At 41.9% G+C, this 22,237-nt stretch overlaps 1 protein-coding gene and 1 long non-coding RNA gene across 6 annotated transcripts in view; one reads left to right on the plus strand and one right to left on the minus strand.

Annotated features, from left to right (window-relative positions):
- The window catches only part of LOC125767424 (uncharacterized), a 40,834-nt gene that overhangs the window by 3,892 nt on the left and 14,705 nt on the right, over nt 1-22,237 (plus strand). The window lies entirely within an intron of this gene.
- LOC125767397 (tyrosine kinase receptor Cad96Ca) lies at nt 454-4,663 on the minus strand. The gene is made up of 4 exons (XM_049433932.1): nt 4,051-4,663; nt 1,671-3,096; nt 1,492-1,597; nt 454-1,426 (listed from the first exon to the last, which is right to left on the minus strand). The coding sequence occupies exons 1-4, from the start codon at nt 4,160-4,162 to the stop codon at nt 920-922; spliced, it is 2,151 nt and encodes a 716-aa protein (XP_049289889.1). The 5' UTR covers nt 4,163-4,663; the 3' UTR covers nt 454-919.

Raw genomic sequence — 22,237 nt, forward strand, 5'->3', positions numbered from 1 at the left:
AACGAAACAGTCAATATCGTTTCGAATACAATATTAAAAATTATCCATCCTACCGGTAGCTGTGGGTCCGTTTTGGAAGGAAATTTAAGGAAATATATTTTTGCAATGACTAATGTTGTTGGACTAAGATAAGCTGATATGAATTTGTCTTTGTTAAATGTTTGTAAATAAACGATTAAAGTAATTATGTTAGTAAAGCACATTAGTCACCCCTCGGTACAGAGGCATAGACTTGCAAGACTTTTATGTATAGCATCATGAGAAATCTGTCTGTAAGTTTATCAATTTTCCAGAAACAAAATACAAAAATCCTTTGCACACAACACCATAGGTGTGTTATTAAGGTACATAATTTTAAGACATATAATTTTAAATGTAATACAATCCCATTGGCAGAATTAATAACGAAATTATTTCGGATTGCGACATACAGTTTGCTATAACTCCCGCATGTCATGATTGCTAGAATAATTGTTTTTTTTTTTTATTAAACTGCATAAATGCTTACAACAAAAACGTATGTCAGGATGCGCGCGTTTATTCTGAATGAAACAGAACAAAATGAAGGAAACATGTAGACCAATGGGAATCTACGATCAGTATGTACACATAGAAATGATGCTTAAAATCAGGTTAAGGTGAACGAAAACTTACAATCTTAACTATTACAAACTAGAAGTGGGATTGTTTGTTCGTTTGATTTCTTCTCCGGTTTCTCCTATATGCTACGGTTTACGCCATAAATAAGATCCAGTTCTTGTACGGTTTGAGCGGGTCCAGAAAAAAGCATCATTCTTATCACAAACGAATCGATACCTCGCATTACCTGAGCGTACACAGAGACGTCTGCGAGTGGATTTGGCGTTCTTGTTTGAGTATGTAACAGACGGCCTTTCGTTCGACAGAACTCACCACTCACTTACAGCTTCTCTCCGCTCATGTTGAGCATATTGTAGTAGTTGTGATCGGGAAACCGTTCCAGCTCGATGTAATCCGTCTCGGTTTGGAGTAATCGGTCGAGCATTTCGACCACCTCCGGAAATCCGGGTCTCTCGTTTGGATCGTGCGCCCAGCAATAGAACATAATGTTATACAGCTCGCGGCGGCAGTGTTCCGGCTTCTCGAGCCGGTATCCATCACGTACCTTGCGCATCACGTCCGCAGCCGCTATTCCCGGATAGGGCGTGGAGCCTAACGTGACGATCTCCCACATCAAAATACCAAAGCTCCAGATGTCGGACTTGACGGTGAAGATATTATCATACAGTGACTCCGTAGCCATCCAGCGGATAGGTAACCGACCTTCGCTCTTCCTTTCGTACACCTTCGACGTGATTATATCCCGTGCAAAGCCAAAGTCTGCCACCTTGCAGGTATGATCCTCGGTAATGAGAATGTTTCGTGCAGCCAGATCACGGTGAATAATCTAAGAGAGATGAAGAGACAAGTAGTCATAAAGAGGGGCCCTTCCACAATTTTTCTTCAACCTACCCCACGTGAGGTGAGAAAGTCCATGCCTCGAGCAACCTGGTACATGAACGACGTGAGATCGCCGGATGTAAGGATCTTGGACTTGCCATGAGTATTTCCGTAATGTCTGGAAAAGAGCATACGACAGTATGAGTGAAATGTTCCAGACAACAACAAAAAAACGCCTTTCGTTCCCATACTTCTCTACTCGTGAGTTTCTCAGGAATGTTTGCAGCTTGCCCATGTTGACATATTCCAGTATGACAAAGATGGGATCTTTTTCTGTACAGCAACCAAGAAGCCGGACCACGTTGATGTGTGGTTCGAGCGATTTCAACACCTGCAGCTCAGATAGCAGATCGCTACGTTCTGCTTCACTTGCGTTTTCCTTCAGTGTCTTAACCGCGGTCACCGAAACACCCTCGTGACCGTCGATATCGGTCGCTTCGCAGCGCCAAACCTGCCCAAATGCACCCTCCCCCAGTATGTTGAACACCTTCAGGCGGTGGCGTGGAAATTCCCACCGGTCCTTCACGATCGAACTGTTCGATTCTTCCGACAGCTGGGAGGTGGCCTGCAGATGTCCATTAGCGTCCCGCTCCCACGGCGAGGTATACCGATTGCTGAATGCCATCGGTCCGGTCCAGTGGCTCAACCCAATCGAATTGCGGCTATCCTCGGCGGTTGAGGTGATGTTGCTACTGACGTTACTTTGGTTTGACTTTTTGGCTTTATCAATTTTGTTCTTCTTTTTGAGCGTTTTGCTGAGCGCGCACAGATACTTGCGGAAGAAGCAGATCGCGATCAGCCCAGCAGTGACGAAAATGATCGCGACGGAAATAATAACCGGGAGCAGGATTTTCACGGTGTTCGTTTCCTCGTGCGGGTGCGCGTGTACCGGAACCGTTGGGGCAGTTACTGTCGGCGAAGGTTTTGATGTGGTGCTGCTAGTTTCGGTAGACACGCTTATCGTTGGATGGGCAGCAGTAGTGTTTGTTCGTGGAATTGGAGACAGCACTGTTCCACTGGAAGCACTGTTCGCGCCAGACGCTGTTGTTCCGTTACCTACAGCGATCGGTCGATCTGGGTAGGTTTTGGTCTGTTTGGTGGGTATCAGCGAAGGTGTAACGGCGCCAGACGCATCTTCACTGACGGTTGGAGGTTTTCTGGTGAACTGTGGCGGCATTGGTGGCAGTGGAATTTGAGGCCGCGAACTAATGCCCGGCAGGTTGATACCCGGCGGCAAAATCTGCCTTATGTTATCGATGCTGGGCGTAAACTGGGAACCGCGAGATTTGTATACACCCGTTGCATTTTTGCTCAGGATGTTCACGTATATCTCGTTCTTGGAAGTAACACTACCATCGCTGACGGTGACGTAGACGAAAAAGTTCTGTCCGGCCCGCCCTTCCACGCTGCTGTTCAGATACACGAACCCGGTGTGCGGGTCGATCTCGAACGGTTGCTCCTGACCGGCGACCAGCGCATCCAGTCCAAACTCCAGCTTATCGTCTTCATTGTCTTCCGCATTGACGCGCGTTATGAGCGTGCCAACGGTTGTGTTTTCCGGTATCCGCCAGTGACGATCAACCACAATTACCGGCGGTGTGTTGAGATCTTGAGAATCTGCAAAAGCAGGAAATGGAAACGAAATGAATATTTCTGCAAATGCCAAGCAGCAACATCTTAGGATCTGATAATGAATGGCAAACCATCTGATAATAAAGCTGTTACGTTGCTTATCGAACAAGTTCGAACTTCATTGCCAGGCTGGTAAATAAATCTCCACCAAGGTCTAGAGGGTAAGGCCTGGACAAATTGACAAATGACTTGCCTAGAGAATAAAGTGTACCCCTTGTCTCGCTAGCATGATCTCTCACACCCAAGAACAGGCTTCAGATGTTGAATAATTTTCAAATTCAACTTCCTATCACTCAATATACTTCCGCCGGACCTCCGATTGGATGCTGCTCATACCGCTTACCAACAGACCGCCGGGTGGGTTCATCAAACAACCCGCAATAATAATCGGCAAGTGTCAGGGCCACTGAAAATTATAGCTTGCGCAGTGCTTCCGACGAGGTAGCGCCAGGCCAAGCCGCACTGCTTCCAGTGTTGATTGCTAGGATGGTCGCACAACACACACACACCGGAGAGCCCCGGTTAATGAACATGAAGGCCTCCACCAAACGTGGCCTGGTGGTTTAAGTTGATTGACAAGGAGCGTTCCGAATGGTTGAAGGACTCGGACATAAACAAAATATTTTGTTGTCTGACGATCGACGGCTGCGTCCGATCGCATTCAGACGGTATCGCAGCAATCCGGTGCGAAAAACCGGTTCGACCGCTTTCAGTGTGAGCTTGGTGCGCACCTGGGGAGACCACTTTCATTTTAGCTGAACGTGCAACACACGAAGTAGCTGAGCAACAGTCGCCACTCGCTTTCTATCTCCTGCGTAGTATCGCGCTGCGATTGCGATCACCTTTCGGATGAAGCCTCGTGCTCTGCCATCTATAGATGGACGGTTTGTTTCGTGTGCTAACTGCAGCAAGCGCTACACTATGCAAAGATGATCTTACCTGCACCGGGATACTGTAGCACGATCGTCATCCATGCAAACACCATCAGACAATGGCGCACGTAGAACAGACCGGTTGACGTCATCCGCCTGGGCCCATTTGACGCCATCATACTGATGCTCTCCGTTGTTGCTCCAGTGGGAACACCTTGTCCTGATGGATCCCGGTTAGTGTCAGTCACGCATTCATTTAGCGTTCCGCGCGAAGATATATCCTCTTCCGAATCTACCACGCACGGTGATCGTTTCGATTGTGTCGGCTTTCTGGCCGTCGCGTTTTCTTCCGTTTTCTTCTCGCTCACTGGCACTTTCACGCCTTCCGGAAGATGGCAGAAGAAAGGAACAAGGAATTGCGGGTGTGTCTGAGTGTTCGGTTCGTTTCCGATCGTTCCTTGTTCGCATTCATTCACACTTTACGTAACTATCTCGAAACTTGTCACAGTGCCGATTATTTTGTGCCGTCCGGTTTCACTTTCGGTTACATAGTCGTTGATCGAGCTTGGCGACATTTTCGTACAAAACCTTTCACGTGATCTTTGGGATGAAGCTCCCACAAAGCACTTAGTGCTTCGCCAGTAACGTTTATACTTATTGCGTATATCAATTCACACGTTTGCATTAGGCTCGTTTTCTGCACTACATACTTCACACTAAGGTTAAGCTCGATAGTGTCACATTTTGCCACAACTGTTGGCGTGGAAATGATGATAGACCAGGTGTTACTTGTTGGGTTTGGTATACTAAATAAAAACGAGAGGATAATGTAAAAATGTGAGGGATGTACAACGTGGGTCTCTCATGTAGACATATTTACTTTGACTTAGACGGCTATACACATAGACCTTAGGAAATATCTCTGGACTAAATTCTATCAATTTTATTCACCCCAGCCCAATCGTACAAAAGTTTATCATATTGAAATAATTTCGAGATCTCATTCTCAAATATTGGAGCAATTCTTTGAAGCTTTGTATTGGTAGCTTCACTCTACAAGATGACCTGAAGTTGGTCAAATATTGATATTTACTATTCTCCAGAATCTGATGGGTTTATGAAATTATGCGAATGACACCAGACAACCTACCTCATAAAATCTGGAGCTATATACCCTAAGGCGTCTGAGATCGCAGAAGAATAATGCCTAGAGTCAAACTCTGGAATGATTATGGAAAAACATAATCATTTGTTGAATTGCCCATTCTTCTTGACACATCATTATTGGATGGATGACCCAATTTTTTTAACAAATGTATGAATTGATGAACTATGACCTCTCAATCAAACTCTATCTCAGTAAAACAGGTAAGAGTGATCTTCTTTATGGATTTCCAAAAACAAAGCTCTCGTTCCTGGCTGATTAGCACAGCGGCGGGTAGTTCAACTTTTCTTTTCCCCCCATTGTATCCGGTGCCAAATGTTTTCGAAATGAAATCAAATGATAAATCGCGAGCAAAGTCGATTATGTTCCGAATTTTACCAATCACCATTTCATTGTTTCGTAGATGCGGGCTTCTTTCTTCCAAAAAAAATCGCTTCCACTGACAGTCCAATAGTGTATTTTGTATGCTTTTACAGATATTCCGTTGTGCACTGATTCCGCTTTTCACTTCACGTTTTCCTGCTGCTAAGGTTTCTTTTATTTCGCTTGCGCTAATTGAAAATCTATATTTTACTCATGCGTCGAAAGAAAAGAGGCCACCAGAGGAAAAGTGCAATGTTAACGTACGTGAGTAGTATTTTTTTTTTGAAATTTTCTTTGCAAAAGTGATATTTAAAACAAAAAACTGAAGAATGAAAACCGATGCAAGTGGTGTTGATGGTGAGTCGTATAAAAAATAAGTTCATCCACAAATGGTACCAACGGTCAGTGAGTTTTCTCTTTCACTGACCCTGAGGCAATGAGGTCCTTGTGCATATCTCACACCTTTCCAATCATCTCCCATTCCACCCCGATCCCCATGTGCTCCCCCAATGGCACGTTCATGTGATCTGTTGTTTGGTTTTCTTTTTTGCAATGATTTTTCTTCACCTTTTCCACTCACTTCCCCTTTGGGGTGGTCATTCATTGTGAAGGAAAAACTATCACAAACCATTTCGGGGAGGGGAAGGGTGGGTCAGAAGATGAAGAAGAACGGATAATAAAAGGCACGGTGAAAGACTGGTCTGTCTTGGGCGCATCATGTTTTTTTTGCATCAAAATTTGCTTGCCACATAGATTGATGAAAGGTGCATCCAAGGTGGAGTAATGGAAGGGTGAGTAATGGGATGGGGTAATGGGGAAACGCTGTTGCACATTCCTCTCCTGCATAAAACCCCTTTCCTTTTGTTTTCACGATACCTTCAGTTCCGTCACCAACAACACAACATTTCACCGTTACCGATTTCTCTTTTTTCCTTCTTCACTTTACCGATGCTGTTTTTTTTTGTTTTGTTTTTTTACCATTTCCTTTCTTTAGTAAACCTCTCTCTCGGTTACGCACACTCTACTAGCATGAATGTATATGTGTGTGTGTTTTTTTTTCTTCCATCCGGTCCTTCTCCCGGACTGTGACTTTTACGAACCTTTCTGTCTTTCACTCGCACGATCCATTCGCGATCACTCAGACGCGACTTTCCTATTCCGCAACATGGATTTCTTTCCTTTGCGCTGTCACTTCCGTAGCTTTGCGTCGATTGTGCTCTGCGTGCGTGTGTTTGTGTTGTTTTTATAATGCTAAAACTTACAACCCCATCACGATGACCGTGACGTCGATCGCTACGTAGAGATCGATCGATTTTCACGATGCTGCTGTACTCGTTTAAGTGAAATTTCCTTTTTCTATTTTTCACACCACACACTCTTGCTTTGGGCTATTAATTCTTTCCATGGGAATGCTTCCTCCCTATTTCACTTGCAATACACTTCAATTAGCACAAAATCACTAGCGCAATACAGCTCACACGTATTGTTTTGCGCCGCTGTAGCTGGAAGGCACGATAAGATCTACGCCTACCCCAATACACATCCCCTTCAACGTTCTTAACATCTCACATCTTCCCATTTGCACGTGCCCAACACTAGGCACCGTGAGAAGGATGTGAAGTAGAACTAAACACGTTTAACCAACGCACCTGATTATGGAGAGTATTACTTGAGTATAGATCAAGCAAAAACAAAAAACTTGTTCACAGCCACGAACCCGGTTGAAAGCGACGAACGGCGGCCCGTCACGGGAAGCTGCCAACTTGGAAATGAAACCGAGGTGTAGTTGCGTGCACCACCATCGAGAAGCAATCGCGACGATCGCAACATTGCGATGGTGTGTGTGAGCGAGCAACCCCTTACTATTTGTAGTTCTCTCTCGCTCTCTTTCACCCTCTAAGTGGGGTGTGAGATGATGATATTTCCAGTCTAAACACTGTAACTTACTAACGTTTTATTATTTTTTTTTATTTATTAATAACTTTAAAATTAAGTGATCGTTCGAATTTAAATTCCATCGCTCTATAATCTACAATATCATTCTACTATTCGGTTCGGTCTGCGGCAAACGATCGTAAACATTCGCTTACGCATACACACGCACCCTTTTGCTCCAATGCTAATACTCACACTACAGCATCCCTCCCCAGCAACTTACTAATATTGAGTGAATGTTTGTGAACAGAAAAAAAATGCGTATGTTGCGATCTTCTTGCTTGGTCGGACAAATCGAAAGTTGAAAGGCTCCACATGCAAAGAACAGCTTCCCTGTATGCTTTCCGCCTCTTCTCGGATGGAAGAAAGGGTGGGATAAGATCGGCCGCATTCATCTCAGCTGGTCACATGCCGTGCGCCAAGGGTCAGTTGCTTTTGCTTTCGTTTTATTTGCTTGCGGCCGTCGAATTGGCCGACGATGATCCCGGTTCGATTGGGCAACTCTCGGAATCAACGGCTTTCGTAATATCCATACCTTTAGCGTGGCAGAATGATTCATCCTTACTGATTTTATTTGCATGAAGTGATGAAATTTGCTTTAACTATATCTTGATACAATGTTACTGAATAGGTGTGAGGGGTTAATTTATTTATACGGCTTAAATCATATTTTTGATCACTTTTTTCAATAGAATATTATCTTTATCATTAGGGGATTTCAGTAAAGAATAGTAATAGCAAATGCTATCTTGTTTACATCCTCTTACATCCAAAGAAAAATAACTTTTATTCATTTTTCTTCAATATTTGTTGTAAGCTTCATTAGCCCCACCTTATTGAGTCAATCCAATAAACTGGAATATTAATCAATTCTACATACCGGATCCTAAACTAACAGCTTACGTCCCAAAACTTGATGTCTCACACCGAAAATACGCATCGACGCTACATGACAGGTTCCTCTCCTATACGCTCGTTGATGTTTCTTGTTTTTTGTGCTCAGTTTTGTTACTGTTGTTGCCGCTGCTGCTGCTTCGGAGCCCAAAATGATCTGCGGACATCTCGCAAACGGAACGTTACCAATCAGATCTCAAGGTCGTCCGGGATGTTTGCTGCCGGGAAACGGTTTAGATCTGGCCTGTACGAACTTCACACCGATCGTGACCGTGTTGGAAACAGCTTACCGAGTTTCAGGGTGCGTATTTGTGTGCGTTAGTATAAGCATAGCATGTTCGCATCCGACCATCCGGTACCGGTGTGTGTGTGTGTATGTGCCGAGCTAAATAACAATAAAAGCATAAACTAGCTAGGTACCAGAAAGGGTTACTAAAGTGAGGATGAAAGGTAGAAAGGAAGGGAACATTTACGTGGGATTTCCAAAACCATGTTCCATTGAAGGGGGATGCCGTGGTGCGGCTCATTGTTGTGCATCGCCGCACGCCAATCCATCGTGGCGATGTGTGACGGCTAGGGTACACTTGAAGCGAAACACGCACACGACCGATTTGGTTTTTTGGTTTAGTTTCCACGGGTTAACTCGTGCTCGTGACCTCCGGGTTTTGAGCCACACGAATAGATGGAATAATAAAAATAAATAAAACCTATCACACACACACACACAAAAACATGTAGCGATATGATAATGTAAAGTCAATAAAATCTTCTACCGTTAATAGAAAATAATTTGTACAATGTTGGTAAATGGATATCTTCTAGACTCTTTGGAGAGGAGAAAAATTAACAAGTCGCTAGATAGACTGTTACCGTTCTTTTAGCGGGTCCTTAACGGTTCTTTCCTCAATTCGTTAAAGATCAATGTCTCGTTGAAGTGGTTGTTGGCAGTGTACGATCATCACTCCTACTCGGTGCAATATCTGTAGCGCAAATATATTCTTATTCTATTTGCACGTCTGTTTGGGAGCAAATTGTTTCATACAGGGATTGGTTTATTAAAAATCAAGCAAACAATTTATTAACACTTGATCTTAGCTAGTTTCGCTAGGTTTTAGATTTTTCTATTTTTCCATTTTTTAAGTAAGCGACTTAGAACAAGGTAAGCATTTTTATATTCGAAACAGACATGACGTAAAACGTTTTTAAACTACAAAAAACCACCAAATAAAGATTATTTTGTAATACTTAACATTAAACATTTTATCAATATTTTACCTTTATATAAAATTGCATTTAACTTCAGAAAGTTGTCAATTCAAAAAAATCTTTTAAATTTATTATATCTAGCTGTGATTATGCGGTGTCTTAAACCGTTACTCTTTTACTCTAATGTCTGCAAACGGAAAAGACTCATTGTTTCACGTACACGTCTGTGACTTCCCTTTTCCGGTATTGTATGTGTTTTTATTTTATTTTGTTTGGAAAGTAGGTTCCACCGCCGGTGAATGAATTAAGGCGAAGAGACAATGCTTCGACACAAATGCGTTCACATGTTGCGTGTGGGCGCTTAAAGTGCTTTCTTAACTATCTTAAATGGAATCGAAAAACACTTATCTTCTTCTAGGACATGATTAACATTTGTCCTGTTTCTCCCCACACTGATGATAGTTAATCGTACTTTCACTTTCGTACATTATAATATACTTCAGCTATATATACGTTCAACTTTTTACCCCATTCGATTGCACAAAGCTAAGAAGATAATCGAAAAGGAATTTCAACATTATGCAACGCACACCGACAGGTGAAGGCATCAAGCTCGATATTAATGTGGCTAATTTTTATGCAAAAAAGTCCCAATTTCTCCCGACGTCACAATGACGTCAGCCGGCATCAGCGCCACGACATATTACGCCGCGGAGACAGCGGACACAGCGGAGACCAAACAACAAGTTGTGTGTATGGGTGTGTAAGTGTGTGTGTGTTTGTGTGTGGGAAATGGTTTGGCTCAGATTTTAAGCCCGAGCGCCACACGATTACATAAAATGCAAGAGCCACCAACCATTGCAACCTGGCCGGAGGAGGATGTGTTTAAATGGATGAACTTTAGTCGCGGCCAAGGTGGCTTGGGTAGATCCGGGTAGATCGGTTTCGTTGGTACTGGGTCTTATGTTAAGACGCTCTCCTTAGCGTGCAAATAGCACACAGGGTGAGTTATTTCATAATGTGCTCGCGGTATAACGGAACTGGGTTTTGCATTATGGTTCCACGCAAAACGGTAACTGATTTATTGTGAAGGTCTCGATGTGGTAAAGCGTTTTGGTATAGATCTAATAAACGAACACGTAAATGAAGATGGCAAATAATGAAGGATCAACTTTTGTATATGTATTTAGTTTAACATTTCGATTGCAACATATTGTGCTGGAAAATCCAATACACCATTTTCTTTCGAGAGTCATAATAATAATTAATTTAAATTTGCGATAATGTGTAGGTGTTCTTCATCTTCAACGACCTATTAAGGTCATGATTTATTTTTACCACGTAGCCGGATAGTCTACGGTCCGCATGGGATTTGAATCCCGGTCCTGTCGTGTGGAAATGGCGCCGTATATCTCATACACTAATGAGTAGATGTATTATAACATTTGAAAATTCCTTTCTTAGTTTATTACTTAGTAATAGTAGTACAAAATTTACTCATTTTAAAAAACTGCAGTTTTAAATTCTTTTTCAGAACAACTAATCGTAATTGAAGGAATCATGATTAATTTAATTAATTATAGTTTATTTTAGTTGTCCCCATTCGAATAATCCATATAACAAGCACCCTGTAAAGGCGAAAATATTAAACGCCTAGAGGTATGCAATACACCGGCATCATACAAATCTCTCCAACAATTCACCATGGCTATATTCACCATAGTGTTTCATTCCAACACGCGTTTCATTTTCAAACTTATCGAAAAAGGCATGAAAATTCCTTCACGCTTAACAACCGCCCATTTTCCTATCTTATTTCCACCTGATTTTCTATGTATACAGTTTTTTTCTCCCCATGCTTTGCTGCTCATTTTCACCATCGCGGCCGCTGGTGCAGTAGGGCAAAGTGTTGGTCTGCAACATTACCGTAATACGAAACTGAAGCACACATTTGCATGCGTTTTGCTTCTCGCACTCACGGCGATCGGGTTGTCGATCGGTCGATCGGATCGGTGGGCTAGGATGGATGCTTCCGCGTGTGTGCACGTTACGATTCATCCCTAATCGGTTCGATACGGGTACCGCTTATGTGTGCGAGCGGTAGCACGGTTTGCAACATGCCACCGTGAAATCGAGCGCATAGGATTTGGATTCGTTTCGGGGCGGGTTTGCACGTGGTTGGAGTTGGATAGTGTGATTTTTTTGTTACTCTCTCGAAGCTAAAGTTATACGATCAAACATTGCACAATACCCGCAGTGGGTTGGGCAGCATTTGGCCGTTTTGTTTGTAATTACGCAAAACGTGCGACGCATGGTTTGTTCTGGGATTTGATAACCCTTCCAACAAAAGCAGTGGCCCAACGAAGGAAATGTGATTTAATGTTTTGGAAGGTGTAGTTTCCCTGTTACGATGCCCAGAAATTACATTACGAGAAGCTCGAATTTACAAACATAAGGTTTCGACAAAAAAATAATTTTTAAAAACGGGTTCGTCGCTTTTCGGCGCATTGTAGTCATTTGTTTTAAATTGCTTCAAAGCAGGTTCAAAAGCAAGATCTTCGAATATATGATACAAAAAAAAGCAATTTTCGTCTTTGTTTGAGTATGCTTTATAAGATCATATCTTACCACACAAGAATCGTACCAGATAAATATTTTTTCTTTAATAAATAAGTTGCCCTCAAATCATAAAGATGCAATCAACGGGCTTAAAAATGTTAAAAGAAAGGGAGATTACCGATAACCAGACTTGACCGATCCACTTTTTCCATCGAAGGATCACAACACGCTCCGGGGATGGGATGGGAAATTTAATTAAATATAATTGAATCTCACTGCGTTCGCTCCCAGCAAGCCACAGGGCAATGATCGATGCCACCGAATCGAACAAACTAACAACAACGAGGGTGAAGAAAAAAAATGCATAAAAAGGGAACAAAATGCAAATGCATTCTTTAGGATGCGTGTCGTTTTAACCTCTCCACGTTCGCCTCTCTTCATCCTTCGTTGCCGATTCGCAAGGAGTAAAATCCGTCACGAACACCCGGGAGGTCCGGTTCGTAGGGGAACCGAAGCGTTCAAAAACGCGATCGCCACCGTACTCCTCCCATCGATCGTGAGTAATCACTTTCGAACGCAATTTATTATTGTTATTATCGAAACTGTTAACATGCTGTTTATCGCATTTTCACCGAACGCACCCGAAAGACCGGTTTAGATGGCCGGCGTCCGTGGCCCCTTTTATTTTGGCATGCTCGCTTCCTCCTTGATGGTGACAATGATTTTATTTTCGCTTCTCGTAAAAAGGTCCCTGACCTGGTGGGCTTCCGATGTTTTTCCCTTTGCCGAAACGGAGTGTGTTTTTCGAACGATAAAAATTTAAAACTTCACCCCATTTGTCCCGCCCACCAGCAGCCTCCATCATGATGTCTTTATTTTTGGATGGCACGGGAAAATTACATAAATACTCCTGGACGGTAAATGGTTGTGCGTGCGGGAATGCAGACACGAGGTGAAGAATGAAAAAAGAAAAAAGCCACACCAAAGCCACTTCTGGTGCCGTTTGTCCTGCCGTTCTGGAATCGCTTTTTAAATGCTTGTAACGACCGCAGCGTGAAAATAATACGCGCCCGTAGTAGTACGGCACCCCTGTAGTACGGGGGTCATTTGACTTTGGAGTACACTGTGCAAGCCTGGCACGGAGTAACCGAGACCGAGGACCATAAATCATTTCGCATCCGCAGTGCCATCGAACCGAGGTGAAAATGCCCATCGGTACAGATTATTTTGAAATCAAGCGTAATTGTTTGTGAGTGCGTGCGTGTAATTACGCACGTAAGCTAATTGTTCGATGAAGTACGTATTGCGCTGTTTAAATTTAAAATGAAACAAAAACAAAACAGGATTTTACTAAAAGGATAATGAACTAAAGCTTAACGAAGTAAACATCAGTATTGAGATAAGAAGTTTGCTTTCAATTAGCTACTTGCCGAGGGATAGATTTACTTAAAAACTAAACCAATTTTCCATGACGCCCAAAAGTATGCGATTCGCAAAACATAATATAATAATAGTGTCTAATTTTGAAAATAATTAAATTACAAACTTTATTCTCTTTTATTTTACCTCTTCTCTGTGCTGTTCCTATGTGAACTTTCATCATTCGGGCAACTCATTGATGTGTGATCGTTTCGCGTACTCTAGGCAGAAAGCGATTTCCCAAGAACCAGCCGAAGCAATTAGTCACCGATCAGCACGTAATTAGTCAAACGTTTTCACGATAAAGAAAGAACGCTTTATCCGAGTCGATTTCTCTATGCGAACCCTTTTCAAACCAATTTGCCTATCCCGCCGTCGTCGACTGCTGCAGAAGACGGAGTGTGTACTATTCCAGAGGCGGAGTTCAGTCTCATTGGAATCACAAATCAGCCACCACCGACCCATAGGGTGAGAGCGAAAGGAGTGATTTTTTTTTTGTTACGTTCTACGAGAGGATCTTCCAGACGACACCGAGCTTAAGCTTCCCAGCGATGGTACGAGGCTAGGAAAATGCAGACACTGCCAGAACGGAAAGAACGAAGATGTAACGACGACAACATCGAGACGCGTTGCCGATTGCGTGGGACTAGGGTACATAATTATAAATTTATCTCTAATTGTAGTCTGGCAGTAGTGTGGCAGTAGCGTCTGCAAACTGTGTCTGTGATCGCGTCCCTTTGCACAAACACAAAAAAAAACAACAAACCGAACCGGAAAGAAGGGACAAAAGTGCATCGATTGCATTTTTCGCTTTTAACGCTGTTTCGGTTAAGAGTATGATTTTTTTTTTCTTATTTCACATGAGCATTTTTAGATGAAGATGCTGCCGCTAGAAGTGTTGGTGGTGGTGGTGGTGGTAAAGGAACGATAAAACATTCGCGTTCCTCTTATTAAACGAGTGATAAATGAAGCTGCCATCGCTGCGGAGGGATGGAATGCAATGGTAAAAGATTTTCGTTTTTCGTTTTTCTTGCACGACAAAAATGCGACACTGAGTGAAGGAAGATGTTTTATGCGCTCGTTAATGGGTGGATAAAAACAAATAAATTGAACGTTATAACTCATCCGAGTGGTTGTTACCTTTCTTCCTTGTGTTACTCTTACTTTCTGTTCTGGTGCAATCATTACTTGGTACTAATCGGTTTCAATTTTCTTGCATGTTATCTTATACGAGAGATTTATTTTACTATTAGTAGATGTCTGCAACTTTTCATACACTAACGTAATGCTAAATTAGATATAAGGAAAAAATCCAATAAACCTTTTTACAACTAAAAGCTTATCAAATGCACATTACGTAAAATTAAAATTTTATTCCAAACCCCTTTTTATCATTCTTCCTTTATTCCATTCCATTCTTTTCCCCTGCAGCGTGCATAAATAATTAGCTATTGTGATCGGATTGAATAATGTCATAAATATTCATTTTAACCTCTCTTCTTCGTCTTCTGGATGCACAATCGTTGTGATGCGTTGTGGAGGGTTTTTTTCCAATATTAATTCAAATTTTCCTCTCGTGAAACTCTTTAGAAAATCACGGTCAAACTCGTGATATCATACGACCCAAACCGACTACGGGTATGCCGACCTGTAATTAGATTTCAATTTTATTTCTCTCTCTCTCTCTCTCTTTCTCTCTCTCTTTCTCTCTCTCTTCCAGGACCAGAATCAGTTCGATCATAAATTGATTTTCGCCCACCATCATTCTAACTCTCCCTGCTGCCTTTAACTCTATCCTTACGCCGATTGGAAATGTAATCTACAAGCGATAAATCATCTCATCGCGTTGAACCACTTTTCGGTTTCTGACCAGACCACCGCGGTTCTAGTGAGGAAGCGTTGGATGAATCGCTCTCACATTCGATACGACGTTTCACGCTCCGGTTCAAAGATCCTTGCGGATCCTTATCCGATCGGCATCGGTGAACCGCCTCTGTGAAAACCGGACGAACACATGTATTTTTTTTTCTTTTTTGTCGGTGCTTAGAACATAAATTAGAAGCACGATCTGGACATTCGCTCTCGTCAGTCGGGCAAGAATAAGAAAGATCGGTACGGTAAAGCAAAAGGAGAAAAAAGTCTCCATTTCGCGATGAGCGCAAAGATTTGTGATAGAATCTTAATGAATTCCTTCGGGGTTGTTTCGCTCCCTTCCACCCAGCTGTTGTTAAGCTGCTCGGGGAGATGCTTTAGCGCTCGAAGTAGCTGCCTGTTTTCACGCCTTTTCCTTGACCGGCTACCGAATGGTGGTCGGCTTCGATCGTGTCGATAAAAACGTTAGCATTTGCTAGTCACCAACTAGCAAGGAGCGATAGGATCGTAACCATTCCGATGCGAAGGATGTGGAAGGAATGTGTCCGGGTAACATCGATGGACATATCTACATATCTGCGCCAAACAGCATCTTCCGCCCTTCCGTCGGCTCTATCGGTGGTGATCAAATTATTTTTCGAGTTAGCCGCTTAAGTGATTTTAAATTTGTTCTTCCATCCGTTTGTTTTATGTTAATTTTTGCGCGCGCGCGCACACACGTTCCCTGTGACGGTTATTGATTGTAAGTATGCACAAAGAAGAGTAGGACACGATAATTGAAGGCGATATGAAATGGGTGATAATGTACGATAAGATGGATTTCTTGCTGAGCTAGAGTTGGTGTTAAGGTTCTTCAATATATAGATTGGATTTATTAGTTATATTTTGAATTCTGTGAAAATTGTTTTAAAGGAAAAGACTCGACTTGCTGACGTGTAAGCTACATGCTAGAGATGAGAAAAACAACTCTTTTTAGTGACTCAACTCAGAGTGAATGAGTCGTTATTAAGAGTCAGCTCGTGAAAATTTCCTAAGGCCCATTTTTGCACCAAGTTTTGCCTATAACTCGGTCGGTATCCAACGGATCGCCAATCTTTAACTTGTGGTCGATAGATGGCATCAATGGCTACATTTTCTTCTTGGACGGCCATGCCCTCAGATGTCTGTGCCAGAAGTTATTCGAGGAAACAAGTTCCTTACCCTGTTTGAGAAAATGTAAAATTTTCCTCATTTTTCACCAATGTAGCAAAATTTATAAATGTGATATATTTTAATGGGAATTTGTTGCAATAAGTTTCTTTTCACTCAAAAAATGCTTCAAATTAAAAAAAGAGTAAAAAATGAGAAAAAAATTTCAAAAAAAATTTCAACTCGAAAATTTCATAAGGGGTACCCCTTGCGATTTTTTTGAGAAATTTTGCAAAAAAAATCAAATTGATTTATTTTAATGCCAATTGGTTGCAATGAGTTTCTTTTCACTCAAATAATGCTTTAAACATAAAAAAGAGTAAAAAATAATAGAAAATTAAAAAAATTCTAAAAATTTAAAAATTTCATAAGGCTCATTTTTGCACCAAGTTTTGCCTATAACTCGGTCGGTATCCAACGGATCGCCAATCTTTAACCTGTGGTCGGTAGATGGCACCAATGGCTACATTTTCTTCTTGGACGGCCATGCCCTCAGATGTCTGTGCCAGAAGTTATTCGAGGAAACAAGTTCCTTACCCTGTTTGAGAAAATGTAAAATTTTCCTCATTTTTCACCAATGTAGCAAAATTTATAAATGTGATATATTTTAATGGGAATTTGTTGCAATAAGTTTCTTTTCACTCAAATAATGCTTCAAATTAAAAACAGAGTAAAAAATGAGAAAAAAATTTCAAAAAAAATTTCAACTCGAAAATTTCATAAGGGGTACCCCTTGCCATTTTTTTGAGAAATTTTGCAAAAAAAATCAAATTGATTTATTTTAATGCCAATTGGTTGCAATGAGTTTCTTTTCACTCAAATAATGCTTTAAACATAAAAAAGAGTAAAAAATAATAGAAAATTAAAAAAATTCTAAAAATTTGAAAATTTCATAAGGCTCATTTTTGCACCAAGTTTTGCCTATAACTCGGTCGGTATCCAACGGATCGCCAATCTTTAACTTGTGGTCGGTAGATGGCACCAATGGCTATATTTTCTTCTTGGACGGCCATGCCCTCAGATGTCTGTGCCAGAAGTTATTCGAGAAACCAAGTTCCATACCCTGTTTGAGAAAATGTAAAAATTTCCTCATTTTTCACCAATGTAGCAAAATTTATAAATGTGATATATTTTAATGGGAATTTATTGCAATAAGTTTCTTTTCACTCAAATAATGCTTCAAATTAAAAAAAGAATAAAAAATGAGAAAAAAAATTTCAAAAAATTTTCAACTCGAAAATTTCATAAGGGGTACCCCTTGCAATTTTTTTGAGAAATTTTGCAAAAAAAATTAAATTGATTTATTTTAATGCCAATTGGTTGCAATGAGTTTGTTTTCACTCAAACAATGCTTTAAACAAAAAAAAAGAGTAAAAATATTAAAAAATGTAAAAAATCTATAAATTTGAAAATTTCATGAGGCTCATTTTTGCACCAAGTTTTGCCTATAACTCAGTCGGTATCCAACGGATCGCCAATCTTTAACCTGTGGTCGGTAGATGGCACCAATGGCTATATTTTCTTCTTGGACGGCCATGCCCTCAGATGTCTGTGCCAGAAGTTATTCGAGGAACCAAGTTCCATACCCTGTTTGAGAAAATGTAAAATTTTCCTCATTTTTGCACAAAGTTTTGCCTATAACTCGGTCGGTATCCAACGGATCGCCAATCTTTAACCTGTGATCGATAGATGGGATCAATGGCTACATTTTCTTCTTGGACAGCCATGCCCTCAGATGTCTGTGCCAGAAGTTATTCGAGGAACCAAGTTCCTAAGTTTTGTTTCACTCAAATAATGCTTTAAATTAAAGAAAGAATAAAAAGTTGAAAATAAATATATTTATTTTATTTAAACTTTTTAAGATTAATACAAAGTAACGTTTCTTGCTCTCAATCATTCATTCATTCGGTACTGATTTCTCATTCCGTTCACGAATAAATCTTTCATGAGTAAAAGGTTGATAAGCCCCGAGAGAGGAAACGCTATGATTTATGCCTCACATATGCTTAAACTATTCTCCAACATCGGGACATTGTCCTTTGTGGAGCTCTGCACTACAACCGAACCGTCACCAGTGCAGCATATTTGTCATCGACGAGTAATTCCCGACCATATGTTCCGATCCGACCCGCCCAGCACATTGGTTTTCCACTTCAAATCTTGCACACATTGTTCCCGACCCAACCCCCAACCCAACTTCGTCTGCAAAGGGCTAACATAAATAAAGTGTCCAGTCCGGGGTGGTGGACGTATGGTCCAAGCGTACATCTATTCGTGCAAACACATCCTTCTTCTAGTCCCTTTCCGTTTCCACATTCAGCCAAAAGCAAACGAGCGGGGACACAAATCAAATGTGATAGAGAATAAATTCTACATTCTTTGGTCTCCATTTGCCTTGTTCCTCGCCCCATTCGCCAAGGGATCGTTTCGCTAGAAAACCAAGGTGACTACAAAACCCACCATGAAGAGACACCGTGATGCAGCACACGTTGCGACAATTGATCATTGGAGTTGGAAGGAGTTGGGAGGAGGTGATGGTCGTACTTACACAGCCCGGATCGGATACTCCAAAGATGATGAAGGGCCGGCAATCGTGTGTCTCAGGGCACTGGGACTGGCTTCATGGTGCAGGATCGCTAATCGATCGTTGAATAGCCTTGCCGTCCTCATCGCGCCCGAACGTTGAGATGTCTTATTTGAGGAGTGCATGCGGCTCAATCCGACAAATTAACCGATCCACCTAATCCGCAAGCAACGCAAGCGAAACGATGCACCCGGGGCGCAGCATAACCAGGCGCAACCACACTCATTCATTAATGATGATTTATCGGTTTCTAATACTGGCTGCCGGTTTGGCGCACCGGCCGTACGTGCCAATAATTCATGGAATGTAGCCACAGCCGCCAGTGGATCACAATGAAGACTTTGTACATGATTTGCTCTAATTATATCCGACAGCAACGGGACGATGGAGGAATGGGGAAAAAAGGTTTTTGTATGGTGGAAAAGAACGACGGCGATCAGAATCCATTCTCAAGAGCCGGGTTGGAAAAATCCGTATAAATCCACCATACTGTTGATTTACGATGCAATTAGCTAATTTGATCTGACTCTAGCCGCCTTGGATGATCCTGATCGTACCGGACTGAGGATGCTGTTAATTAATTAATGAAGTAAATACCTTCTGCCATGCTCGATCGGATACGATCTGTCAAACGAACCATACAAAGTCTCAATTTCAAAGAATTTTGCATCGTGGATACTCCTTTTTTTCTACTTTTTTCTCTCTCCCCAGCTAAAACTCACATTTTCCTCATCCCGACCTTCCTACGATTATCGTCCGTTTTTTCCCTATTCTTTCACAATTGTTTGCTGCTTGGATGGAGCAAAAAAAAAAACAAGGGAATGGAAATAATTAAAGTACCCTTTTTCGATTATAGCTTGTGCGCTTGTACGCCTACTTCGATTAAGACTTATGTCTTACCCTACGAAAGTATCTGCCCAACGCCAACTTCGATCCTATATTCCCTTCGTTTGACGTTTGTAGTGCATGTCAGGAGGTTCTGTTGCCGTTTTCTTTTTTCTGTTTGTTTCTGCGCTTCACCGACTGCAGTCGACTGCGTCGTCCAGACGCGTAGTTCCACTTTATAAATCATTCACTGCGTGTCTGCGCGCGTGGAAATTATGAATATTCATGCGCACTGTGTCTGCGTGCGCTGTCACAAGGACATGTGGCTGCGCAAGCGAAGGGACTTGGGCAAATAAAACTAATGCAGCGCAGAATGTTCGCCGGTGCTGTGAAACATCGGACAACACATATTGCGCAAGAGAGTTAGTCTATTAGCCTGTGGGTTAATTTACATCGCGCGAAAATGGGTGCGTATGGGATGGAGAATTTTTTTGATTCTTCTATTTCAAACGAAAAAAGACGATACTTTGCATAACTAGTTACATAGGAAGGGGTGTCCTCTCCGAGCGTGGATCATCAAGTGTCGGCACATGTGAAACTTGAAACTAATTTTTGCCATTTACTCTATTTACACTTCTTTATTTTTTTCATCTCAGCGATCTCACTATATAGCAATTTACATAAAGAAAGATATAAAACAAAAACAGAGCTAGCAATAAATTAATTTGATTGAACAAAATAGTTTTCAGTCATCATATTAATTTGAAGAATTTCTTCTAGTTGTTATATAACTTAGAAAATACTATAATAAAGGTCCCAGATATTGAAGAGTATTTGTTTTATATTCGATCACCCTCACGGCGACATTTTTGATAGTTGAAGATCGACTTTCCTTCACGAAAGCCATAGAACACAAAGAAATATAACCCAAGAATGACGCTACTACAATTGTGGAAAGATTACTTCAAACACTCACTAGTGCTCACAGCAACCGAACAGACGGAAATGTTTGCCTTCCTTGACACAAGGATGGAACCTGAGAAAATAGCTCATGTTTCTACTGCGCCCTATACGGTGGGATCGCTCAACGACCGTACCGATTGACGATGCGATTTGTTCGTTCTTTGAATTTTACTGTTTTGCTGTCGAATGCAAATTGATGGCCGTACGAGACGGGTTCGCCAGCAGAGACGAGCAGAGTTCTTTCAGCGCAAGATGGATCGTTTGTGATCGGCATGACTTCTAGCCATCTTTCTTTACTTTACCACCAACCGCAAGAATAGAACAAAACCGTAGCAATAAAAAAGCGGACCGGCGGAGGATCATTCCTTGGAGTTTCTCCACAACTCCCCTCAACGGATGGATCTCGCACACTGACAGGTAGACAAGGGGGCAATGTGACAAGGAATGGGTCCCACTAGTTCTAACGGATCTCCACAACACCCAGTGCTTCACAGATGGAAACCCGGTTCGGTGTTTTATTGTTATCCTCCCATTGGAGCGGGATCGCCAGGCAAAACAGCGTTCGGATTGCATTTTAAATTGTTCGATTCCTCCCAGACTCGGAAGGGTTCGCTCGTGGACTGAGTAATTGATTCATTTCCACTGGTCAGCAATGGGAGAGAATGCCGGCGAAGTGGTCGGGACTTTGCCGAGTCCAATTAAACGAGCTTTATTAGCACGTACATACACCGTATTGATGCATATGCATAAAAGATTTATTGCAACACGGGGTGAGAAGAAAAAAAAACACACACAGTCGAAAGTGGCAGCGTATTTATTCAACCACTTTCCAGGTGGGAAAACGGGGCCCATTTTTATCGTCTTTTTGCACTAAAATGTATCCCCCCATACAGATGGTTCGATACTTAGACGAGACGAGGGAAAACCGACCAGCAAATGGTGGGAAATGGTCTCAGAAACGGGTGGGATTGACCGTACCTAGTCCGGAGGGTAATTCTTGTTAGGCAGCTGCAATGGTACACTATGCGTCCATAAATATCTTTCCAAGCGTCGCGTTCTCTCGGCATTCGCTTGGGATGAAGGCTTTATGTCGCCTGCGGTTGTAAAACTTCAGACACAAGTCAGCCACCAGGCGCACAAGATGGATCGTTTCGTCAGGTTCAGGTTCATTGCATTCTACCAGCCGCTGGACTTGACCGTTTCGTACGGGTTGAAAGCGTTGTTGCATGCCAAACCCTTTTCCCGGATGACGATCCCTCACACTTTACGCGCCGTTGAACA

The sequence above is a fragment of the Anopheles funestus genome, chromosome 3RL (assembly GCF_943734845.2).
Source record: "Anopheles funestus chromosome 3RL, idAnoFuneDA-416_04, whole genome shotgun sequence".
NCBI classification, from domain to species: Eukaryota; Metazoa; Arthropoda; class Insecta; order Diptera; family Culicidae; genus Anopheles; species Anopheles funestus.